Below are 22,160 nucleotides of genomic sequence, written 5' to 3'. Positions count from 1 at the left end.
GTGGATGGCCTGTTGTGCTGCTTTACAAATGGTTACCTATTTTGACATGAGCATTGTACCCTGCCTTGAGATCTTTCCTGAATTGTGTGTTTACATCTGAACTGTGGTGTACATGCCAGAGCTACAGCAGTAGTATCCTAAAAAAGAAAGAAAACTTTCCATTTCCATCAATTAAGATAGTGCTAAGCTGAATGTAATCGTTTTAGTTCGTAGCTTTGACACATAGCATTTTATTACAAAGCATGGTTTAGAGCATGACAGCAGTTCCCTGCACACTTACTTCACACCTCTAATTGTGTAAGTAGTAAACTCCCCAACCCACAGCCTGCCAGCTCCTCTTCCATGCTTTTTAAAAGCCACTGTGCCATGTTAACACTTGCGGCTTGTTTTCTTTTTAAACATCCTCCCATATACAGGGTGTACATAAAGTCCAGGAACTCTTTCAATTATTTATTACACAAGAACTAAACATTGTACAGATGTCATACATATTGCATTTTGAAGAAAAACTGTGAAAAGTTTTTATTTATTTATTTATTTATTTTTTATGCAAACCATGAGTGACCTGGCAAACTTCAATACAGGAATCGAATTCTTACCATACCAGTTCCAGCATGGCATTGTTGACTGTGTCAGTTGCTTTCCATATTCTCTCTCAGAGCTCTGCTATATCACGTGGTAGAGGTGGTACATACACCAGATCTTTAATGTGTTCCCACAGAAAAAAGTCACACGGAGTGAGATCTGGTGATTGAGGAGGCCATTTCATGAAACAGCTGTCCCGTTTTGTAGCACGGCTGATCCATCGATGCGGCAGCTCCGTGTTTGCGACTAACGCTGACTGTTGGCAAATTACCAAACTACGCTGAGGCAGTATACATGGAAAAAAAAACACAACTTTCAGGGATTCTTTTCAAAATGACGTATGTATGATATCTGTACAATATTTGGTTCTTGTGCAATAATTGAAAGTGTTCCCAGGCTTTATATACACCCTGTACATTGCTATGTTTCAGCATTATCTCCATATTTCTGTTCTCATGTTATCTTCCCTCTGCCTCCACTGTTGACTTTAATAACTCTGTGTTCAGCACTCTTTTCCATTAATTGCTTCAAATCCCTATTTTCTCTTCTTTTCTTGTTTCATGAATATTTTTCAATTCTTCTTCCTCATTACTTTCCCTGACACATTCTTCTTTCACATATATTATGTTTAGTCTGGCTTTACACTTAATGAATATTTTTTAACTAGTAATTTGCTTGTGCTTCATTGTCCATGCACACAATAGTTCATTTTGATGTGGAACTGGTCAGTTTAAAGTAAGGATAACTTTGGTCTGGGGAATATATTTATCAATGTCTGTGATATTATTTTTACTCTTCATTGCTTGCTTGTCAGCCCTGAAAGCATGGAAGCATTCCACATGCTGAATTTTGACAGATGAAAGCTTTAAATTATCCTTGAAGGAGGACTTGGGCCAACAAAAATAGGGTTTACAATATATCACTTGTAGATGCAGAATGCACAGATTTGCCAGTAATGTGAATGATTGAATAATGCAGAAAAAGACCTTCAGTACTATACATGACCTTCACCATGCAGCATATCTTTTACCACTGAACACTGCATCTTTGTTGTATGTCTAATGGATTATAGTAATGCAGAATTGTTAGCCGAGCAATTGCTTTCTGAAACTGTGTCTAAAAGGTGGTGATTGGAATGTGTGTTTCAGATGTTAGTTTCCAGCCTAACCAAGATTAGGTTTGCCACATATTTCTCATCTGTTCCTCCATTTCTTGTCTGCTGATAATGGAAATAAGCATATTGTGAAAGGTGGAGGTAACTGCATATTCTTTATAAATCTGGGTTTTTGCAATATCTATAACCATTGTTAGGCACTACAGTGGAACATTGTGCATTATGCAGTGATCTTGGCTTAAACATGAGTATAGCAAACTGGCTGACACCTCTGCGAGGCAACTAATCATATTCTTGATGTAAGCTACATGCCAAGCAGGTGTGTGGCTGTTACAGCAAAGCAATCATTAGTGTTTGACGTCTTGTGCACTTGCCACAACCAGCTGCATTAAACTAGTTGGGACTTCTTTGGTTCTTTCTGAGTCAGCTTCCATTTCCGTAACAATGGGTTGTGTCAACATTTAACCTGTAAAATATCATGGACAACTAGCCCTTATGGAAAGCCAAGAATAAAATGTTCTTTACTGACACCTTTCCACAATGTGTTTAAAATAGTTGGAAGAGAAGTTTGATCATGCAGAGAGCTTTCACACTTCTACATCCAGAGGTCTCTTGGAGGTACAGTTATTACAGGGAAATGTGCTGAGAGGTTATCAAATTGCCAAATTTAACAGAAAGCACAACTTCCCAACAAGCTTAGTTAAGCTGTTTGTAGTAATCTGATTATGATAGAGATGCACACTACCCTAAATTCTAGTAAAGTATCATGCGAAAACATAATACAAATGAACGCTGTTGAAAAGCTAGAAGAGTAATGAGAGCTAATTATTGAAGTGAAAGTGAGAAGACAATCAAAACAACTGATTTAATTCTGGTTTGTAATATGTACACCAGTGGCCCCTGAGCACATTAAGATTTAGTTCATGTGCTTCAAAGTGATATTTTATGTGTTGACCCAATCTGGTGCTTTAAATGCCTATAGTTTAGCCACATTAAAGTGGCATGTAAGGAAAAAGGAAATTGTGATGAAGCCTCTTATGGATTGACTTCCTTCCTGGCTCCTCAGTTGTGCTTCATGTGCTCTAAGAACATCTCTGTCTGTCGTAGTGTGTGTCATGTGAATTTGGGGGAAAAAATTATAGTACATCAAAGTGGTAAGGTGGATTCCATTAACTGGAGCATAACAGAAGAAAGCAGATTAATTGCACACCTTACAGAAGACTCCATAATGAATTCTTGTGCACACTTTTGAATACATTAGCTCCGATTTTCATTATTGGTAATAAAAATTAGGTTCAGCTGATCTGTGATTTGCATAGTCACAATACAAGAAAGAAAAATAACTTTCTGTGTAAGAAACAGTGATCATTTTGGTACTTTTATTAATTAGTTCAATTTAGATCACAAATACTTTTATTTTAAGGTACATATTATTAGTTTCAGCTCATTGGCCACCAACATATCATCTTGATGTCAAACACCAGAGACACTGTGTCTCATCACTGTAATGAAATATACTGTATCATATGTTTAACATCAAGATGATCTGTTGAAAGTCAGTGAACCAAAATTAGTAATGTGTGAAATGATCTAGACGTAATTCATTAAAAAATGTTATGTACTCTAGTGCAAAGCTATTCAACTAGCTGCCAACCAACATAAAGCAAGAAATTGAGAATCCCCATCAGTTCAAAAGAAAATAATAAAATAAGCTAAAACATTCCTCATTAGTCATTATCCATGCCTTGTTCAAACTTTCTGATTATCTAGGTTCAAGGGTTGAAAATTTCTGTTAGCTATGTGGTGAGTGGCAACTTTCATAATAAAGCTGCTTGACAAGTATTTCATTTTGTTTTTGTTGTTGTTGTTGTTGTGGTGGTGGTGGTGGTGGTCATCAGTCTGAAGACTGGTTTGGGGCACCTCTCCATACTAGTGTACCCTGCACAAGTCGCTTCATCTCTAACTACAGCAGCCTTCATCCATTTGAACCTGCTTACTACAGTCGAGGCTTAGCCTTCCTCTACAACTTTTACTGTCCCCACACCTCCCTCCAATACGAAATCAGTTGTTCCTTGATGCCTCAGCATGTTCCTGTCAAGTCACCCCTTCTTTTAGTGAAGTTGTGTCATAAAAGCCTTTTGTCACTGACTTGATTCAGTACCTCCTCAGTGTTTATCCTGTTTACCCATCTTATATTCACTGTTCTTCTGAAGGCCCACATTTTAAAAGTTTCAGTACTTTTCCTGCCTGTGTTATATATATCATCCTTTTTTCAAATCCAAATAAGACTACACTCCAGACAAGTACTTTCAGAAAAGACTTTCTGACACTTAAATAATGTTAACTTACTTTTCTCTTCAGAAAAGCTTTCCTTACTGTTGTCATTGTGCATTTTAGATCCTCTTTGCACCTGACATAATAAATTATTTTACTGTCCAAACAGCAACACCTTTACCTTATCTAATTCCGCCAGCATCATCTGATTTAATTCAACAACACTACTTCACCTTTGTTTTACAGTTGTTGATATTCATCTCATAACTTGTTTTCAGGAAACTATCTATTACATTCAGATATCTTCCAGATCTTTTCTCATCCCTGCCAGAGTTACAGTTACTGGAAAATGATAAGTTTTTATATCTTCTCCCTTAACTTTAATTCAATTTCCAGATTTCTCCTTGGTTATCTTTACTGATTTCTCCTTGTGTAGATTGAATAACTAGTAAGTATTGTAAATAAACCTCAATTGTTGCATACAGAGGTAGCTATTTTATATAAGTAAATATTAACCTATCATTAGGAGATCAACATCAGCTATTTAACTCGACTCAGGAAATAGTAAACTCTTTTTTTCTTCCAAAGTTATGGCTTTCCTGTTAATTTACTGCATTACATTTATTGTTAGCACAGTGCACATAGGTTCCTCTGAAAGGGCACGGCCGACTTCCTTCCCCATCCTTCCCTAATCCGATGAGACCGATGACCACGCTGTCTGGTCTCCTTCCCCAAACCAACCAATCAACCAGTGCACATAATAAGTTTCTAAGAGTCGCTTCCTTTTCTTTATGTATATCTTGATGTGTTCCATATCTCCGAAGATTCTCGATTTTAATGTGTCCCCTGAAGCACAACGTGTGAATGGGTGGGTGGGTGGATGCGTGGATGGATGGGTGGCAATACAACTACTATCATTAATGTCATCAGATTCAGTTGTTAGGATACCAGCAAAGAAGGTCTGTGTGTGGACACTTCCCAGGAATGTAGTGCTAGCTGCAACATCTGTGCTTACAAGTACAGTTGAAATGAAATGTCGTGTGGCTAGGGCCTCCCGTCGGGTAGATCGTTCACCTGGTGCAAGTCTTTTGAGTTGACGCCACTTCGGCTATTTGCATGTCGATGAGAATGAGGTGATGATGATTAGGACAACACAACACCCAGTCCTTGAGCAGAAACGATCTCAGACCCAGCCAGGAATCTAACCTGGGCCCCTTGGCATTACATTCCGTCATGCTGACTACGCAGGTACCAGGGCGGACTGCAAGTACAGTTGCCACATCTGTGCTTGCAAGTACAGCGGCAAAAGTGCTCTTTGTTTAAAATCTGAAATCTTCTTCAGACAAACTACAAAGGTAATAGATATCAGTAGTGCACATAAGGCCACGCCTTCCCAACAGATACTCCCATGGGGCCCAGCTAATAACCTGTTGCATGCCAAATCATATCTTTCTTAACTGAGGGTTGTTCTGTGTCACTTGTCCTTAGTTACTATATTGCTTGCATACTTCAGTGAGTATTGTTTGTTTTGATGGTGGATTATTGTGTGTTTCAAACATTGTTAATGGTGGTGTAATCATGTGGACTGCATGTGGGACTCTGAGTGTGATTTGTTGTTCACCGGCTTTTTATAGGTTCCAGATAAATGTTTCAAATTCTTTTACTGTATTCATATCCTGACTGAAATTAGTGGACCGCTTGTCAAAATTAACACCCAAATCAGCTTGAGAGTATTGGGAAGGAAATCCTCTCAATATAACATCTTTAAAACAATAATTTAAGTAAAAGCTCTATTTAAACCAGAATTTAAGTGTGTTTCAGGCCACTAAAGATACCTAAATAAATTAAGGTGCTCGTGTCTGGAAAAACAAAATTTGTGTTATTCAGTTGCATATGGGCAGACATTTGTTAATATAACCTTCTGACCAAGTTTTGTCTAAACAGAAAATTGCTACAAGTAACAGACCATGACAGATATTATTTTCATTGGTTTTTTGCTGTAAATTTTATTGAAAATATGATGATCCACCATATTCCTTATCTTCACAGCAGTTCTTTGCATCTGGCTTGTTTCAGGGATAATATTGAACCAAGCGTTTGCAAAAGCACAGACCATAAATTTCTAATGCACTCATTTGATCGACCATCATCGTGCAATCATTGTAGTAAATTTTTGAAAGGAATGATTTTTCAGGTAAGTAGAAGAATTGTTTTTCATGGTGTTGCAATAAAGCTTGACTTTCCCCGCAATTCTTGAAAAAACTAAATTTCTTATACCTAATTAGTTCCTCTTAAATATAAGTAGAATCAATAAGATGTAAGGCAAATAAATTCTCATAATATTAACTCTCAAAAGCCTTTCTGCATGCTGTATTTTATGTATGATAAACCAATGTATAATGCATTAAAACCTTTTTTACCATTAGCTGCTAAATATGTTTGTTTCCAAATCTTATGGTACACACTGTGAGAATAATCACATTCTTTTCTCATGCTGTGTGGCCAGCTATCATAGAAGTAAGTCATCTTGTTTAATGTACTGCATGATGTGTTCCTACACCTTGGATTCAAAAGTTAATTACATAATAAATTCATTTTACTCTTTTGACTGTAGGTTGTATCCCAACTCCACCCCACTGCATAAGAGGAAAGTGCAACCACACCATTGTGAAGGAGTATCTTGCCCAACTAAGATTTGTGTACAAAAGTGTCAATTATGCATTGATTAGGTTATTTTACCTCCCCATCAAACTTGTTTGATGCAATAGTTTGTATGTCACAAACTGCCTAAAATTTACTGCTGATTATATTGTGATGTGTATAATGTGTGGCACAAGCCTTTATGTTTCTATTTCTCATTACAAAACACACAGCTGAGACAGCAAAATAATGTGTGTATTGCTGCAATAACTAAATAGCCAGTGAATTGTTGCAGTTTGTGTACTGATGCATTTTATTTAATGGTGCTCCAAATTTAAGAAAAAGACTAATGTTGGAAGGTGTAAGAAAAGAATAGCATAGATATTGAAAAACTGACAAAAATTTACAAGCCCACTACATACCGAAACCAGTCTCTCTTAACATTCATACTATTCCTTCTATTATTCCATTTTCATTATGTGTAAATGGATGGTGTGGGGGTAAGTGCACAATATTTTCTTTCTGTTGTAGAACTAGTTTATGGGATTTAACAATTTCTCATGGGATAAACACAACCCTTTTTTTCCCCAGGTTTCTTGTCAGTTTAGATTGCTCATAAGTTCCGTGGATACTTGTCATTATTTGAAACTCTATTACCAGTATTTCTGCATATTGAGTAGTTGCATTTGATAAGAATGTGACAAGTTAATACAGTATTTAGAACAAAATTATATGCTTTATAGAACATTTCATTTGGTAATGAATTCCAGTGTCCCAGTGTACTCCTTCAGTATTTGGTATATGCAAAAATCTTCTTGTACTGTTCTACTCTTTCCTTCAACGAATTGTAATGATGTGGATGGTATCATTCACTTGTCATTGGCATTGAAATTAAATATTACTGTGCATTTTTATTTAGTGGAGTATATTTCTCTAGTTTTAAGACACTGTATTGGATTTTACACGTAACAGCATTTTTTCAAACTTAAACTTCTGGTGCTGGAGCATTTTTCACATAATATTATTAAGTTTCTGAATAATTTCATATCCTGTAAACAATGTGACATTTCACTCGGTGAGACCAACTAGTCAATCAAATGGCCTCTCAGTATTGTCAGTTGTGTTGATCTCCTTGGAAACATGCTTGCAGAACAAAAAAATTCCCAGTCATATTCCTGATCAAGCCAGATGAGATTTAATGAACAAATCATGTTTTTATTAAATATCTTCCATGATATTTGATTGAGCATAAGGTTAATGGCTGCTGCTGTGTTTTATGGACTATAAGATGGACCTTAATTTTTAAGCAATTTTTTTTAAAAAACAACATTTTATTATTATTATTATTATGAGATTGCAAAGCCAGACTAAAAAAAAACTTCTTGGTTTATAAAACCAAATTCACCCTTAAAATCCCAGAAAGTCGCCATCTGAACCTTTTTCTTCTCCCTCTTCCTCCCCATCATCATTGTTGTCGTCTTCACTGCCATCAAGGACGGTACTTATGTCGCACTTCTTGAAAGATTTCACAATAATTTCTTCTATCACTCTAGACCACAACAGTTTTATCCGCTGACATACTTGTTTGATTGTAGGTGGTTTTAAAGCTCCCTTCAGTATGAATTGATGTTGGGTTCCATTTGCCATCCATTTGTTCCATTCATCTCTCACATACACTTTAAATGGTTTATTTATCGAGACATGAAGAGATTGCAATTGTGAAGTTACTCCTCGCAGAATAACAGCAAGCTCTTTATTTCCTTGTCTCAATTTCTGTTTCACAGAATTTTTCAAATTACTACTAAACTGATCCAGCCCAAGAAGAGAACTCTTCTCTATAAAGCACCTTTCCTTCTCTCCCACTCTCTGATAATCCATAATTTCACACCAGCCTCGTCCATCCAGCACTTGTCATGTACATGAACAACAACATCTGGCGCAATTTGGGAGGTTTTGGCATTGTTTTCAATATATCATCTTCTGATTGTGGCCCCACAAATCACTTTCAACTGAAGTCCACTGGCATCATAATTTTCAGTGGTGCATCATAGGATAGACAGTGTTCTGGGTTGGTGATAGTGGGGTGGGAGGAGAAAGTGTTAGCAAGCTTGTGAATCACTGCAACTCACGTTCGACGCACTGGTGCACTGCTGCTGCCAGTTGAATCCATTGTTGCCAGTTAGAGATGTGTTCCCCCAGCATATATGGCCCTTTATAAGATTGGTGGGAATTTTAAATCAAACACTGGACATTTTTATATTAATTTCGTGTATAATACACTCCTGAATTTTGAAGAAAAAAGTGCTTCTTATAGTCCGGCAGGTAGAACCCTGTACATAATTATATAGGGACCTGAAAATGCAGCACATATTTTTGGTAAAATTAGCATTGCGATGGTATATTCCTGAGGACAAAATTGATAGGAAAAAATGTGATTGGCGATAAAATAACAACAATAATAATAAAAGGGAGCAATTCATTTTTATTCTCTATCATTTTTTGAGAGGAATAGTTGTGTCTGCAAGAACTTTTAACAGTCCCCCCCCTCCCCCCCACTGAAACAGTCCGTCCTTGTTTTCTTCTTTTGGTTCCAGTTAGATTTTTAGCAAATTATTGTTTCCGTTGTGAAGAGGCAGCATTTTCTTGCTGTGTGCTTCTCTGTCTTAAGGAATTTCTCAACATTATATTTCTATTCCTACCTAGTTCAGGAATTATAAAATCTGCAGAACACTGATTTCAAAGCTGCAGCATATAAGCCTTGATTATTTTAGAGTCCTCTTGTGGACAGTGTGCCCCCTACTTGACAATGCTGCAGATAGAACCAAAAGGTACTTGAAGTAGAAATAAAACTTTAAATAACTATTCACACTTTACAGAAAAACTCTCAGCATGGTCATTATAATCCGGACTTTACAACATATCAGATGGTTGTGACAGTAAACGAACGTGCCTAGAGTAGAGGAGTGATGCAGGGGAACAAGTCCTAATGCCTCCTCACATATCAGCCAGCCTGTACCTCTTGTGTTTCTGCAAAAACAGAACTGATACATGGTCATGGGGATTACCAATCCACTCTGGTATTGTATGAGTCATATGCTGACCCCATGACAGACCAGGACCAGTTTGTTCACACATTTCAAAATAAGAAAAGAAAATAACACGCTACACACAATGAAAAACAAGGTTGAGTGCACAAATCATTTGATAATGGCTACCACTCAGTTGCTTGCTGAGGTTGGCATCTTCGTAAACAAGGTAATTCAGGCTCAACCTCTACCAATATCTTACACAACCATAGTACAAAACACACCATACCTAAAGATGCTGCATTGACATGTCAAAAACTTCACAGAATACTAATAGTGGATAGCAGACAAACATAAGCGTTTCTTTGTTCTAACAAGGGAACCTCCCCATTGCACCCCCCTCAGATTTAGTTATAAGTTGGCACAGTGGATAGGCCTTGAAGAACTAAACACAGATCAGTCGAGAAAACAGGAAGAAGTTGTGTGGAACTATGAAAAAAAATAAGCAAAATATACAAACTGAGTAGTGCATGTGTAAGATATGCAACATCAAGAATATCGTGAGCCCAGGAGCGCCGTGGTCTTGTGAGCCGGCACGGTAGCTCAGCGTGTTCGGTCAGAGGGTTAGCTACCCTCTGTAATAAAAAAAACTGAGTTGATGGATCAATGACGAACTGAAACCGGTGTCTTGCAACATCCTCCCCGAGCAGATACAATGAACGAAAACGAACAAAATGAGAAGCCGGCACGGTAGCTCAGCGTGTTTGGCCAGAGGGTTAGCTGCCCTCTGTAATAAAAAAACTGAGTTAATCGATCATCAACGAACTTAAAACGGATGAGTTTGTCACATAAACTGCAACAAATGAATGCAACAGTTTCACAGTCGCACAGTTTTCCCTGTCTCTGTCAAAACATATGTTTTTAACGTTTTATAATTTTTCCGGTTGTAGACCGTCAAATCCTGCATATGTCCAAGCAAATCTGAACATGTCTTGGAATTTTCGAGAGCGAAGTTTATTATGTGTGAGTGCCTGAACTTTGATAATTGTCTGAAAATAGAATATTAAACTTTTTACTCGAGGGAAGACTTGAACCAAGGATCTCTCGTTCCGCAGCTGCTCACGCTAACCACTGGACCACGGCGCTCCTGAGCTCACTTTGCCCTTAATGTTGCCTATCTTGCACATGGACTACTCAGTTTGTATATTCTGCTTATTTTTTTCATAGTTCCACACAGCTTCTTCCTGTTTTCTCGATTGATCTGTGTTTAGTTTTTCAAGGCCTATCCACTGTGCCATCTTATAACTAAATCTGAGGGGGGTGCGATGGGGAGGTTCCCTTGTAAGATGCTAGGTCCCATGACAGTATGTTGCCATACCTGCTGTGAACCTTAAAAAAGAGACCATATGACCGTCCTCTAGACGTGATACCAGATTGTATTTGACAAGTGCACTGATAGGCATTTCGTTCATGTATAGGTATAGCCCTAATTTTTTATTTATTTTTTTATTTTTTATTATTATTTTTTTTTTACGCACATTCTTTTTCCAAATAGGACTTCACCAGATGGTGCCCAATACCAGTAACTAAAAATTTAGGACTTCACCAGATGGTGCCCAATACCAGTAACTAAAAATTAGTAACTTTTTCACTATTTATAAGTAGAAAATAAAACTGTTTTGAACTACCTCTGATAAACTACGACATCAGATATATTTCACTACAAAATAGAATTTATTACATAAATTCACATGTTGAGGCAGGATTTTGCATACTAAGTATTAATATGTACAGGACTTGGAACAGCATGCAAAATCAACCATGTTAGGTATGATGGAACTACTGCTATTTGTGCTGTATATAAATTAGTTGTCCTGGCCATGTAATTTCTGTAACAACCTCATGTTGTTGTTTCTCAAATGGTACTATTCTTAGAAAATTGTTGTTAAAATGTAGAAGGTTGTGAAGAGAATAAACACCAGCTCAGTAAAAAAGTGAGAGAGAGAGAGAGAGAGAGAGAGAGAGAGAGAGAGAGAGAAGGTGAAGATCAGTGCCACAGGGTGAAGCGAAATTCGTGCACTTGGCCTTCGCAGCGCGGCTCTTCACATGCCAGCGATAAAAAAATGTCTCTTACAAAATTTTGTCTGGCGAGTACATCCGACAAAAAAGGACAGTAAAGAGTGGCAATCTGGCAACACTGTAACCGCATGTATGGTAACTACATCTGTCAGCAAAATGGCTCTGGGCACTATGGGACTTAACATCTGAGGTCATCAGTCCTCTAGAACTTAGAACTACTTAAACCTAACTAACATAAGGACATCACACACATCCATGCCCGAGGCAGGACTTGAACCTGCGACCGTAGCGGTCACGTGGTTCCAGACTGAAGCGCCTAAAACTGCACGGCCACCACGGCCGGCTCTGTCAGCACATGTTAGTCGTGCTGTACAGTTGGTGCAGTGGATAGAATTTTGGGTTAGCATGCAGGGGGTTGATGATTCGATTCTGGATTGAAGCATATGTTTTTTATTTGGTAAATGTAGTTCAGGTCGTACAGTATCTGACATCATAATAATCAACAGCGATTGCAGCGGGTCCTCTAGAAAACATTTGCACTAACATTCTGCAATCGTAGAAATGGGAGATTGGTCATCTGTGAAAGAAGCCCTTTCCACATCGTGGGCGTGAATTTATTTGCACCACTTCATCTACTAGATGCGAAACCTGTTTTCTTTGTACCTTTCTTCAGTGGTCCCATAGATTAGTATTAACTATTATTCTTGCCTCATTCACGTCCATTACATTTTGTTAGGGCCTTACGTTACCAGTAGGACTAGCAATGGGCTTTGTGACTAATGTCCAAACTCGGTTACTATTTGTATGCATTATCACCGTGGTCCCACTAATTATGCCTTTCAACATTGAATCAGGTAACCGCATGCTGTTTAGTATGTACCTCAATGCGTTATTATGTATTATTATTATTATTATTATTATTATTCTATCAAAGGGACTGTGGAAACATCACATCTATTACTGTTAGGAAAACAGTGCAATTTGAAACTGAACATTTCACAATTAGCGGTGTCGGGATGAATCATGCAGAACACTATCTGTCAGAGGGGTAATGCGTGTTAGGTGGAACAGCACGCAGGACTGATGGCATGTTTATAGTGTATGCACTGTCCACCAGATAGTGACTAGTTGTGAGTGAAGTAATGCGCCCGTGACAGACTCCAATGTACATGTGCACGGGTATTGAATTTTCTCATTGTGTGCAGACATACGGCATACACAAACGATGAATATGTGGATATGCTTCTGGTCCTTGGTGCATCTGATAACCTGGCTGGTGTTGCCACTTGTGAATATGCTGCTACATATCCTCATCGATGCCATCCAGGTAAAAATGTGTTTTGTCATCTGGAGCTCCGCCTTCAGGAGTCAGGTTCTCTCCTTCCACTATCGCGTGACAGAGGTCGTCCACAGACTCGCCATACTCCAGCCACTGAGGAAGCTGTTCTGGAGGTCATACACCAAGAACTTCAGGGAAGTACACATAGCATAGCAAGGCAGCTGCATGTCTCGCAACTCACAGTTGCTAACTTGCTGCACGAGTGTGGGCTGCACCCCTTTCATTATACTTCCACACAACACCTGCATCTTGCAGATCGCCATCAGTGGATGCAATTCTGTGCATGATTCCAACAATTACAGGAAGCCAATGATGACTTCGTGAGGGTGTCTTCAATATGCACAATGCCCGCCATTGGTGTGAGGTTAACCCGCACATCATTCGTGACTGTGGATATCGAGTTCACTTTGGTATCAACATCTGGTTCGTAATATTGGGCAACAGGTATTTGGGCACCTACATGTTGCCTAAGTGGTAAGACTGCCTGAAGGTATCTGCCTGATGCACTGGAAGATGTTCTACTACATGTTCAGCAGAGGATATGGTTCCAACATGATGGTGCACTTCCACACTCCGGAATTAATGTGCAACGGTATCTGGTCACAACATTCCCAGGGAAATGGTTTGGATGTGGAGGTCCAGTTGTATGGACACTACATTCACCTGACCTAAATCCCCTGGATTTCTTCATGTGGGGACACGTGAAGGAGCGTGTGTACTCTACTCTGCTGATGAATGTGGAACAATTGGTAGTGTGTCTTCATGCTGCTCTTGTTACTGTGGACACAGCTTTTCTGTGAAGGGTCGAGAGCTGTATGATCCGGTGGGTTGCACAATGTTTGGACATGCAGGGAGGTCGCTTTGAGCATCTGTTGTTCTGAGGGCAACTTATTCTGTTGTGAAGGTCATGCGGTCATTTATATGGACATTATTATTGTCACTGGTTGCTAATGTGCAACATCTAAGTGCTCGTATTACATGTAGTATAAATGACAAGTAGTTTGTGTTATTGTACTGTGCCATCAACTTTAGCATCTCGAAATTGATATTATTTTTGTAATTGCTGTGTCCTATGTCAGGTCATTTGTTTCAACTGTCTGTTTCTTATTTGCCTAACCACATATTGTTATGTTCAGCATTACAAAATGTTGTAAATTTAGGATACATGTGACCTAAGAAATGGTGTATATTACAGTATGAAATGTCAGAATGAAATTAGCAAATTAAAAAAATGCGCCCCAACCCAGAATCAAACCCTTGACCTGCCGCATGCTAACCTGAAACTCTATCCACTGCACCAACTGTACAACATGACTAATATGTGCTGATAGAGGTAGTTACAATACATGTCGTTACAGTGTTGCCAGATTGCCACTCTTTAACGTCCTTTTTTTGCCGGATGTACTCACTGGATGAAATTTTGTGAGAGACATATTTTTTATCGCTGGAATATGAAGAGTTGCACTGGAAAGCCTGAGTGTGCAAATTTTGCTTCACCCTGTATAATGTCCATAAGTGGTTTAAAAATCCCTTGGCTATCATACCAACAAGAAACCAGGAGTTTTTCATGCCCATGAAATACCTTGGAATGACTATCCAGAATGGCATAAGCTGAAGCTGTTGCATAAATCAAGGTGTATGGAAGACAAAGGGCAAATTGTGATTCAATGTGACAATTTTTGTAAAGTTTAGTGTGTTGATAGTAGGTAATGTGCACAAAATTCTCTAGTGACTCACGATCCAGAATCGACTGAGTATGTCATAACAGGTCAGAATCATTAGTGTTTGGAAACTTCAGAAAGGAGCCATGCAGTTTGTTATTGACATCTTTAATCAATACAAAGGTGTTGTAAATATGTTTGACAGACTCTTATGGCAGATATTATGTGAAATGTCTAAATCTTGTGTACCTGACTTACATGAGGAGTCTGAGAACACAGTGCTTCCTACAGTAATGTAAGAATCATAAGATTAAAAGATTGAGGGCATGCACAGGAGTGGATAGCAGATCTCCCATTTCTTCATGATACATTTGTAAATTGTGCGAGAATACAATTAAAAAATCAGTGTGTTGTACTCTTTACTATCCACTTACAGTTGGCTGAGTAATATTAGTGTAGATGCAGTTATTTGATATGACTTTTTGGCTGTTATTTACAGACAGAAGGGAACACTACACCATGTGTCATATATGGTATGATCCTGGATTGGTGTCACCATGCATTCACTCTGGCTGACGGCTTCCTTTATTCAGTATCCTTGGCTTGTTGCTCATTTAACCATTTTAAAGCACTTTTTCTCCTCCCCCCCCCCCACCCCGCCCCCACTGCCCCACCCACCTTCAGAAGTCTCAATTAACACACACACACACACACACACACACACACACACACACACACACATATATTCATTCGTACCTTTTTGCTTACGGTTGGTAACCTGTCTGGTATTGTGTCCTAACATCATCACTGCAGAAAGTACAAATGAGCATCTGCAAATTTAAAATTTTGTAATGCCACATACCTGAAGACAAAGCCATAATGCTTTGATGTGGCAGCTTTTTGACTAGATGTTTGCATTTGCAAAGAGTTCATTGGTTTTTTTCCGAAATGGTCTGTGCTTGCTTTCTTCTGTTGACCCTATGTAAACTTTTAACAACACTTCAGATGTAACTGACAAGATACTTAGCATTACTGAACATAGAAACAGAACCCTATTCACATGTTGGGGGAAGACCTTCAGCATGGTCTAAATACGTTAACACGTTTTGTTTTTGGTCACATTATAGTGCAGAATGTGGGCACCATAAACTGGCAGTTTACCATGAGCATCAACAAATTAGAATTTTGGCCACCAGAAGGGATGGGAGTAGTGCAGGGAAACAAATTGTCTCTCAGGGCAGCCAATCTGCAACCATATTCTGTGTCGCTGCTAAACCAGAACTTGCGACACGCTCATAGGGATCACCTATCCTTTTTGGTGTTTCACTGGTCGTAATCAAGCTCCATGATGGTCTAGAATTAGGTTCTTCACTCATTTCTAAATACGAAAAGAAAACAATGAGCAGCGTGCAATGCAGTGCATTCAGTAACAACTACCACACAGTTGCTTTAAGCTGTTGGCAGTGCTGTAAATGAGGTACTTTAGGCCCAACCTCTACCAGTACATGCTGCAACCACAGTTCAAAACACCAGCAACCTAAAACTGCCTTGTTGAAGTGTCCATATTATACCAGCTTGTGAACATTAGCTAACAATCAAACGTGTGCATCTCTTTGTTCTAGGATGCTAGGTCGTACAGTTGAGTCCTGTGTTGCATTATTTAGTGTGTCTTATACAGACCATTCCGCCACCCAAAACTGACATGACATGAGAGCATTGAGCGCACTGACATGTCATTGTGCCTGCGCACTTTTTATTTTGCAGACACGTTTTTATGCACATATCTTTATAAATTGGCTTCGCTAGATTATTTGCAGTACCATTTACCAAAAACTGAGTACATTTTGGGTATTTGTCTGCAGAAAATAAGATATTCCAGATGATCTCCAATAAAATTGTTCATCTGAATACAATTCACTACGAAATAGCATGTATTAGGAAATTCAACGTGTTTTTTAAAGCAGAATTGGCATCAGTATTTGCATTTATTGCAAATTGTGAGTTTTTTTTAATCCATGTATTTTTCCCAACTTCCATACCACTGAGTAATCACATTGTGAGTCAGGTTACAAGTACCTGTGCAAGTGTTTATTTCCTTCTGTTATGTTATGGTTCATTCCGTAATTTCTTATGATATATATTTATCCTCAGTTATTACTAAAACAGAAAATAAACATTCTAGCAATGCTTTATTTTTTTGTAAGAACTTTTCTGAAAAAAATTAACATGGTACTACTAAGACGTATTCATTAACTAATGTGTAATACTGTTATTTTACCTGCAATACGTTAACTTTTTCTAGTGTTATTTAGGGTACCCACCAGTTTTCTTGCCCTGTCTGTTCAATGTCATTAGGCACATTACTTCTGTCACTCACAATGAAAGTACTGTGTACTTCTAAATGTGCGAAGGCCTGTTCATCAGTGTGTTAATCTAGATTAACATTTTCAACAACAAGAAAACTGTCTCAGGTATTTCAGGAATTTACTCAGCACAATAAACTTAAAAACAGTTTCACATTGTCATTTTCCATGTTATCTAAGTACTCCATCTGCTGCAATATCCACAATTCATTACCAAAGCATAACACTCATTTCAAATAATTTGGTTATATTTTTAAATTCATGCAGATGTCATTGATGTGCAGTGAACTTCTTACCAGTATACTCAGCCGTTTAACATTATTTTCAAACTTATCATCATACTTGAATGCAAGATTTACTCATTTCACAGTAATGTGCCATATAGAGTGCTTTAAAGATGACTGTTACTTTACCACAGTGTTTAATACATTATAAAGAAAAATAGTGAATAACAAAGCTATTTTTATATGTGTACCTGAGTTTAAGTTATGGTTTGTTGTGCATTATGTGCCTTTCGGTACATTTATTTTTTTCCTCTCCGTACATCTGTTAATGTTCTGTGGACAAGCAGTTGTATTTCTTATTGTACTGTCAAAACATCAACAGGTGTTTCTAAATCAAATTTACAGGGTTACAGATGCGAGAAATGTCAAATAGCAATTCACAAATCATGCATACCATTCTCTGGTCGATGTGGTGTGAGGAGCCAACCACCTGACTTTCCTCCGAGACCACCTGTCTCAAGGACTATCCCGCCTCTTCCTAATGGAGAAACTGTGTGTTGGAATGACCACAGAAAGCTGGAGGAATACCTCTGGTACGCTCACCACAGCTGCATTTCAATATGGATATGTTAAACAATGTCAAACATAATCAGTTCCAGTTTGAGAATATGAAAGCAGAAATTGAACTTTGACATAGTCCTGTATGTTTGGTCCATATTTTACCATCACTATGCCTAAAATATTATAGAATGTTCTTTTTTTATTTTGTTGACCTTTGTCACTTCACTAACAGTGCAGAGCACATAAATCTTGTAAACATGTTGCCTGTGATGGTTATTGTGACCAGTGTGCCACTGAATCGAACGTACATTCAACAGTGCTGACCTTTGAAATGAACCTGACAGTAAATTAAACTAATTTGCTTGGTACAGTCACTACTCACAATTTTCATAACAAGCAGCATGCCAGGATAATTACTGATAAGATTTGTTATTCATCCTTTTGAGGCCACTGAATGACATGTTACTCATAGTCGCCTTTCTTCTGCTTTTTATGCCAAAGAATTTTGCTTAAGTTCCATAATATTTTGTTGGTGTGAATGGCCATGACTGTAAGAGGGCAGTGGAATGCTGTTTGTGCCAGATTCTGTCAGCAAACTGAAATTGTCACACATGAAAATTGTACCTAAACACAAGTGGATTGCTATCCTCTGTTGGTTTTTGTTATAGAGATGTCACTGTAATGGTGACACCAATACACAATTGATTCTTTAGTATGAACTTCCAGTATGCTGAACTAATTGCAGAACAGCAGCTTTTGTTAACCAGTGCAACAGAAAACACCCAAAGTTGCAAATTTAACTTTTATTTACTTGATGACAAGTTTCGGGTTGGGACCCACTTTCAAATCATCCTACAGGACAGAACACCAAAATTACAGTCATGTCCAATACAGCTAATAGCAAATTATTAAGCACACACAAAATAATACAGAACATATCGTTTCAAGAAATATGTAACAGATAGTCAAAGTGGTACTTCCCACAAAATATAAGAACCATGCCAAGATAACAGACATGTAAGTATAACAAAGTGCAAATGAGCAGTTACAGAGCATACAGATAACTGACTGTCTTCTCTCACTACTGTAACAAAACCTCGGGAAGGGGGGACACTATCAGGATATAGGAAATATCTTTTTTATTTATTACAATACTCTCCAATCATCAAAAATACAACAATTAATATGATAACAGTACAAGTCAACAATAAAATCAATACTTTTAAAATTTTTACCAAAAACAGTAAAATACTGCAAATCACATAACAGTGAAGCACAGCAGCAGCATGTATGATGCATATGACAAAGTTGTATGCCATGGTGGTCTGTAAAAATCATTAAATGTGAACCACAACATTAGTATTGAAAGAAAACAAATAATGTGACATTAAAAAATCTTCATCGCTTCCAAACCTTTACAAGCATAAAAACTTTATCATAACAAACCTTGCACAATTATATCGATGGTAGGCAATGAAAACCTCGTAACTCCACCTGTCCATAACAACCTCGTAATTCCAGTAATCAGTAACTCATATTCATAGAGATTTGAAAGTGCATGGATTTCTGTAGGCTGTCAATAACTAGGCATCTACCATATAGTTACACATGTAGAACTTTTTCTGTATCACTTTATATTATCTTTCAAGAAACTCTTTTTGCTTCTCCCATAAAATTTAACAAAATGGATATATGAGGTTTTCATTGCCCACCATCTATATGAAGATAAAACAATTTCTTGACATTTTCAGGTGAAAACACACATTAAATTGCAAAATTTTATTTCACAAAGCACCAAAAATTAGGGCCTCTAATGGCCCTAAAATCACATGTAATCATTTAACCAGACAGCAAGGAAGGTACCCAGGTACACAGTTTACGTGAAAGGTTGTAGCTGAATGGTATTGACCATCCCGTGGCAGTCAATGCATAACCACACTTGTGGGTATGTGAGGGTGGGGTAGGGTTGGAAGAGGTAGAGGGAGGGGGATGGGTAGGAGAGAGATAGGTGGGCAGAGAATGGAGGACTGGGAAAAGTGAGGGATGGGGGAGATGGGGATTGAAGCATAAAGATGAAGGAGTACAAAGAGGGGTCAAGTGGGAAAACTTGGCAAGAATGTAAAATGAAATTATTAAAATTAGACCAAAAATGACTATTTGTCATTTTTATAATCAAGTAAATAAGAGCTACCATAACCTAACGGATTCACAAAAGAAATCATACATATATGTTACTGAAGAGTAATCCTGTAGATAGTATATACTAACAAAAAAGAACCTAAACTGTTTTTAAAGTAATTTATGGGGAAGACCACATAATTAACTTGTAAAACAGGCTTCATAATCTGCCATACACATCATACAACATATGCAGCGTAAAGGTACAGCAACAACAGAAATCTTAATATCCAACCAGTAGCAACCAATAGGCACCACAGACAATAGTGCGTACTGAAATCAATGCTTATAATCTTCAATGTTTCAGCAATTGAACTGTTTTTGGTAAAAATTTTGGAAATATTAATTTTGTTGCAGACTTGTACTATTATTGTATTAATCATTATATTTTTGATGGTTGGAGAATATTGTAATAAATAAAACAGTTATTTCCTATATCCTGATAGGGCGCCCCCTTCCCAGGGTTTCCTTACAGCAGAGGGACGAGTAGACTGCTGTATGCTCTGTAACTGCTCATTTGCACATTGTTATACTTACGTGTTTGTTATCTTCACATGGTTCTTATATTTTGTGAAATACCATTTTGACCATCTGGTATGTGTTCCTTGAAATGATACATTCTGTATTTTTTACGTGCACTTAATAGTTGGGTAACGGCTGTATTGAACATGATTGTAATTTTGGTGTCGTGTCCTGTAGGATGATTTGAAAATGGATCTTAACCCAAAACTAGCCATCAAGTAGATAAAACTGAAATTTGCAACTTTGGTTGTTTTTCCATTGTATCAATTCTTAAGTGGGTTTCATGTTTTTAAAACTGTTTTCATTATTAATTTTAGTAGCTTCACTGAATAATCAAATGCGATAGTTCTTTATGCGAGTCAGAGCTTACATATTGTTAAATTTGTCTTTAAACATATTCTAGTGCAAGTCAACAAATTTATTGAAGAAGTTAAAAACAAAGTAAATGGATGGTATTTAGCTGTAATGCTCCAAATACAAAAATTAAAATATTGAGACCCAATGTTCATTCCATTAGAGGGAGATCATTCTTTTGAGCTAAAATATTCTACAGTTTTATATCCAGTAACCTGTTGTATCCCATAACAGTTAAACTTAACACAATCTTGGTTATCCCATATTTTCATTACAGAAAATCTTATTTGCTTGTCAGTTATTTTGTTGCTGAGATAGCCTTAAGACAATGTTTGCAAAATTAATCAGCAAGCAAGAAATGGTGTTATAGATTAAAAGAGGCATAATATTTCGCTGAATTATGCAAAATCTCTTAGCAAAGGATACTTAACGAGGTGGCACAGTGGTAAAACATTGGACTCAAATTTGGATGAATGACAGTTCAGATTTTCATATGACCATTTAGGTTTTCCTTGGTTTCCGTACACCACTTCAGGCAAGGGCCAGCATGGTTCCTTTGAAAAGGACATGGCTGATTTCCTTCTCATCATTATTCAATCTGAGCTTGTGCTTCATGTGTAATCCAGTGTTTGCCTGATATATGCAAGGCAGTTTAGAAAAAAATGCCTTCATTGTAAAGTTATCCAACAGGACAAAATGTGCAATATCTGATAGAGTTTGATACTCTTGTTAAGCAGTAAATATAAAGAGAAGTCGTGTGTGATCCGTTTTGTCAAAAATTATATTATTGGTGATTACACCATGAGAGAGGAGCATTAAATTATCATGTTTTTTGTGGAAGAATATAATTATTTCCCTCTTTCTCAGAAGCAAGAATACCACATTTAACAATAGTGTTCATTTTGCTTGTCTCATTTATTTTTCTTGTATTGGGAAACACTTAATTGCTTGCTTTACTTTTTTCCTTGTATGCGGAATGAGTAAGTACTTTGAGGTGGTACCCAGTTGTTTTTACAGGTGAACCCTGAAATCAAATCCAGAGTAGTGCTAGATTAATGATGTAGATTTTCTCTTAGTGAGGCACTTGTAATTTATCTCTACATTCTAGGTTATTGCTAACTTCCTTTTTTGTTGTGTAATTAATTATTTTGTAAGTACAGTTTATAATTTTATGGGTACTTCAAATGCTGACAGTAATTGTTTACATCATTAGATAGCAGCATGTTGTAGCTTGTAGTTT

At 37.5% G+C, this 22,160-nt stretch overlaps 1 protein-coding gene across 1 annotated transcript in view; it reads left to right on the top strand.

The window, feature by feature from the left end:
• Positions 1-22,160, top strand: part of LOC124555392 (protein vav) — a 166,966-nt gene that overhangs the window by 93,704 nt on the left and 51,102 nt on the right. Inside the window, exons 12-13 of the mRNA XM_047129289.1 lie at positions 6,050-6,167; positions 17,711-17,898. Coding sequence (XP_046985245.1) covers positions 6,050-6,167; positions 17,711-17,898 — 306 coding nt within the window. The remainder of the gene's footprint in view (positions 1-6,049; positions 6,168-17,710; positions 17,899-22,160) is intronic.

The sequence above is a fragment of the Schistocerca americana genome, chromosome X (genome assembly GCF_021461395.2).
Source record: "Schistocerca americana isolate TAMUIC-IGC-003095 chromosome X, iqSchAmer2.1, whole genome shotgun sequence".
In the NCBI taxonomy this organism is placed as follows: domain Eukaryota; kingdom Metazoa; phylum Arthropoda; class Insecta; order Orthoptera; family Acrididae; genus Schistocerca; species Schistocerca americana.
The sequence above is the reverse complement of the archived record's forward strand: the minus strand, read 5'-3'. Positions and strand labels throughout refer to the sequence as shown.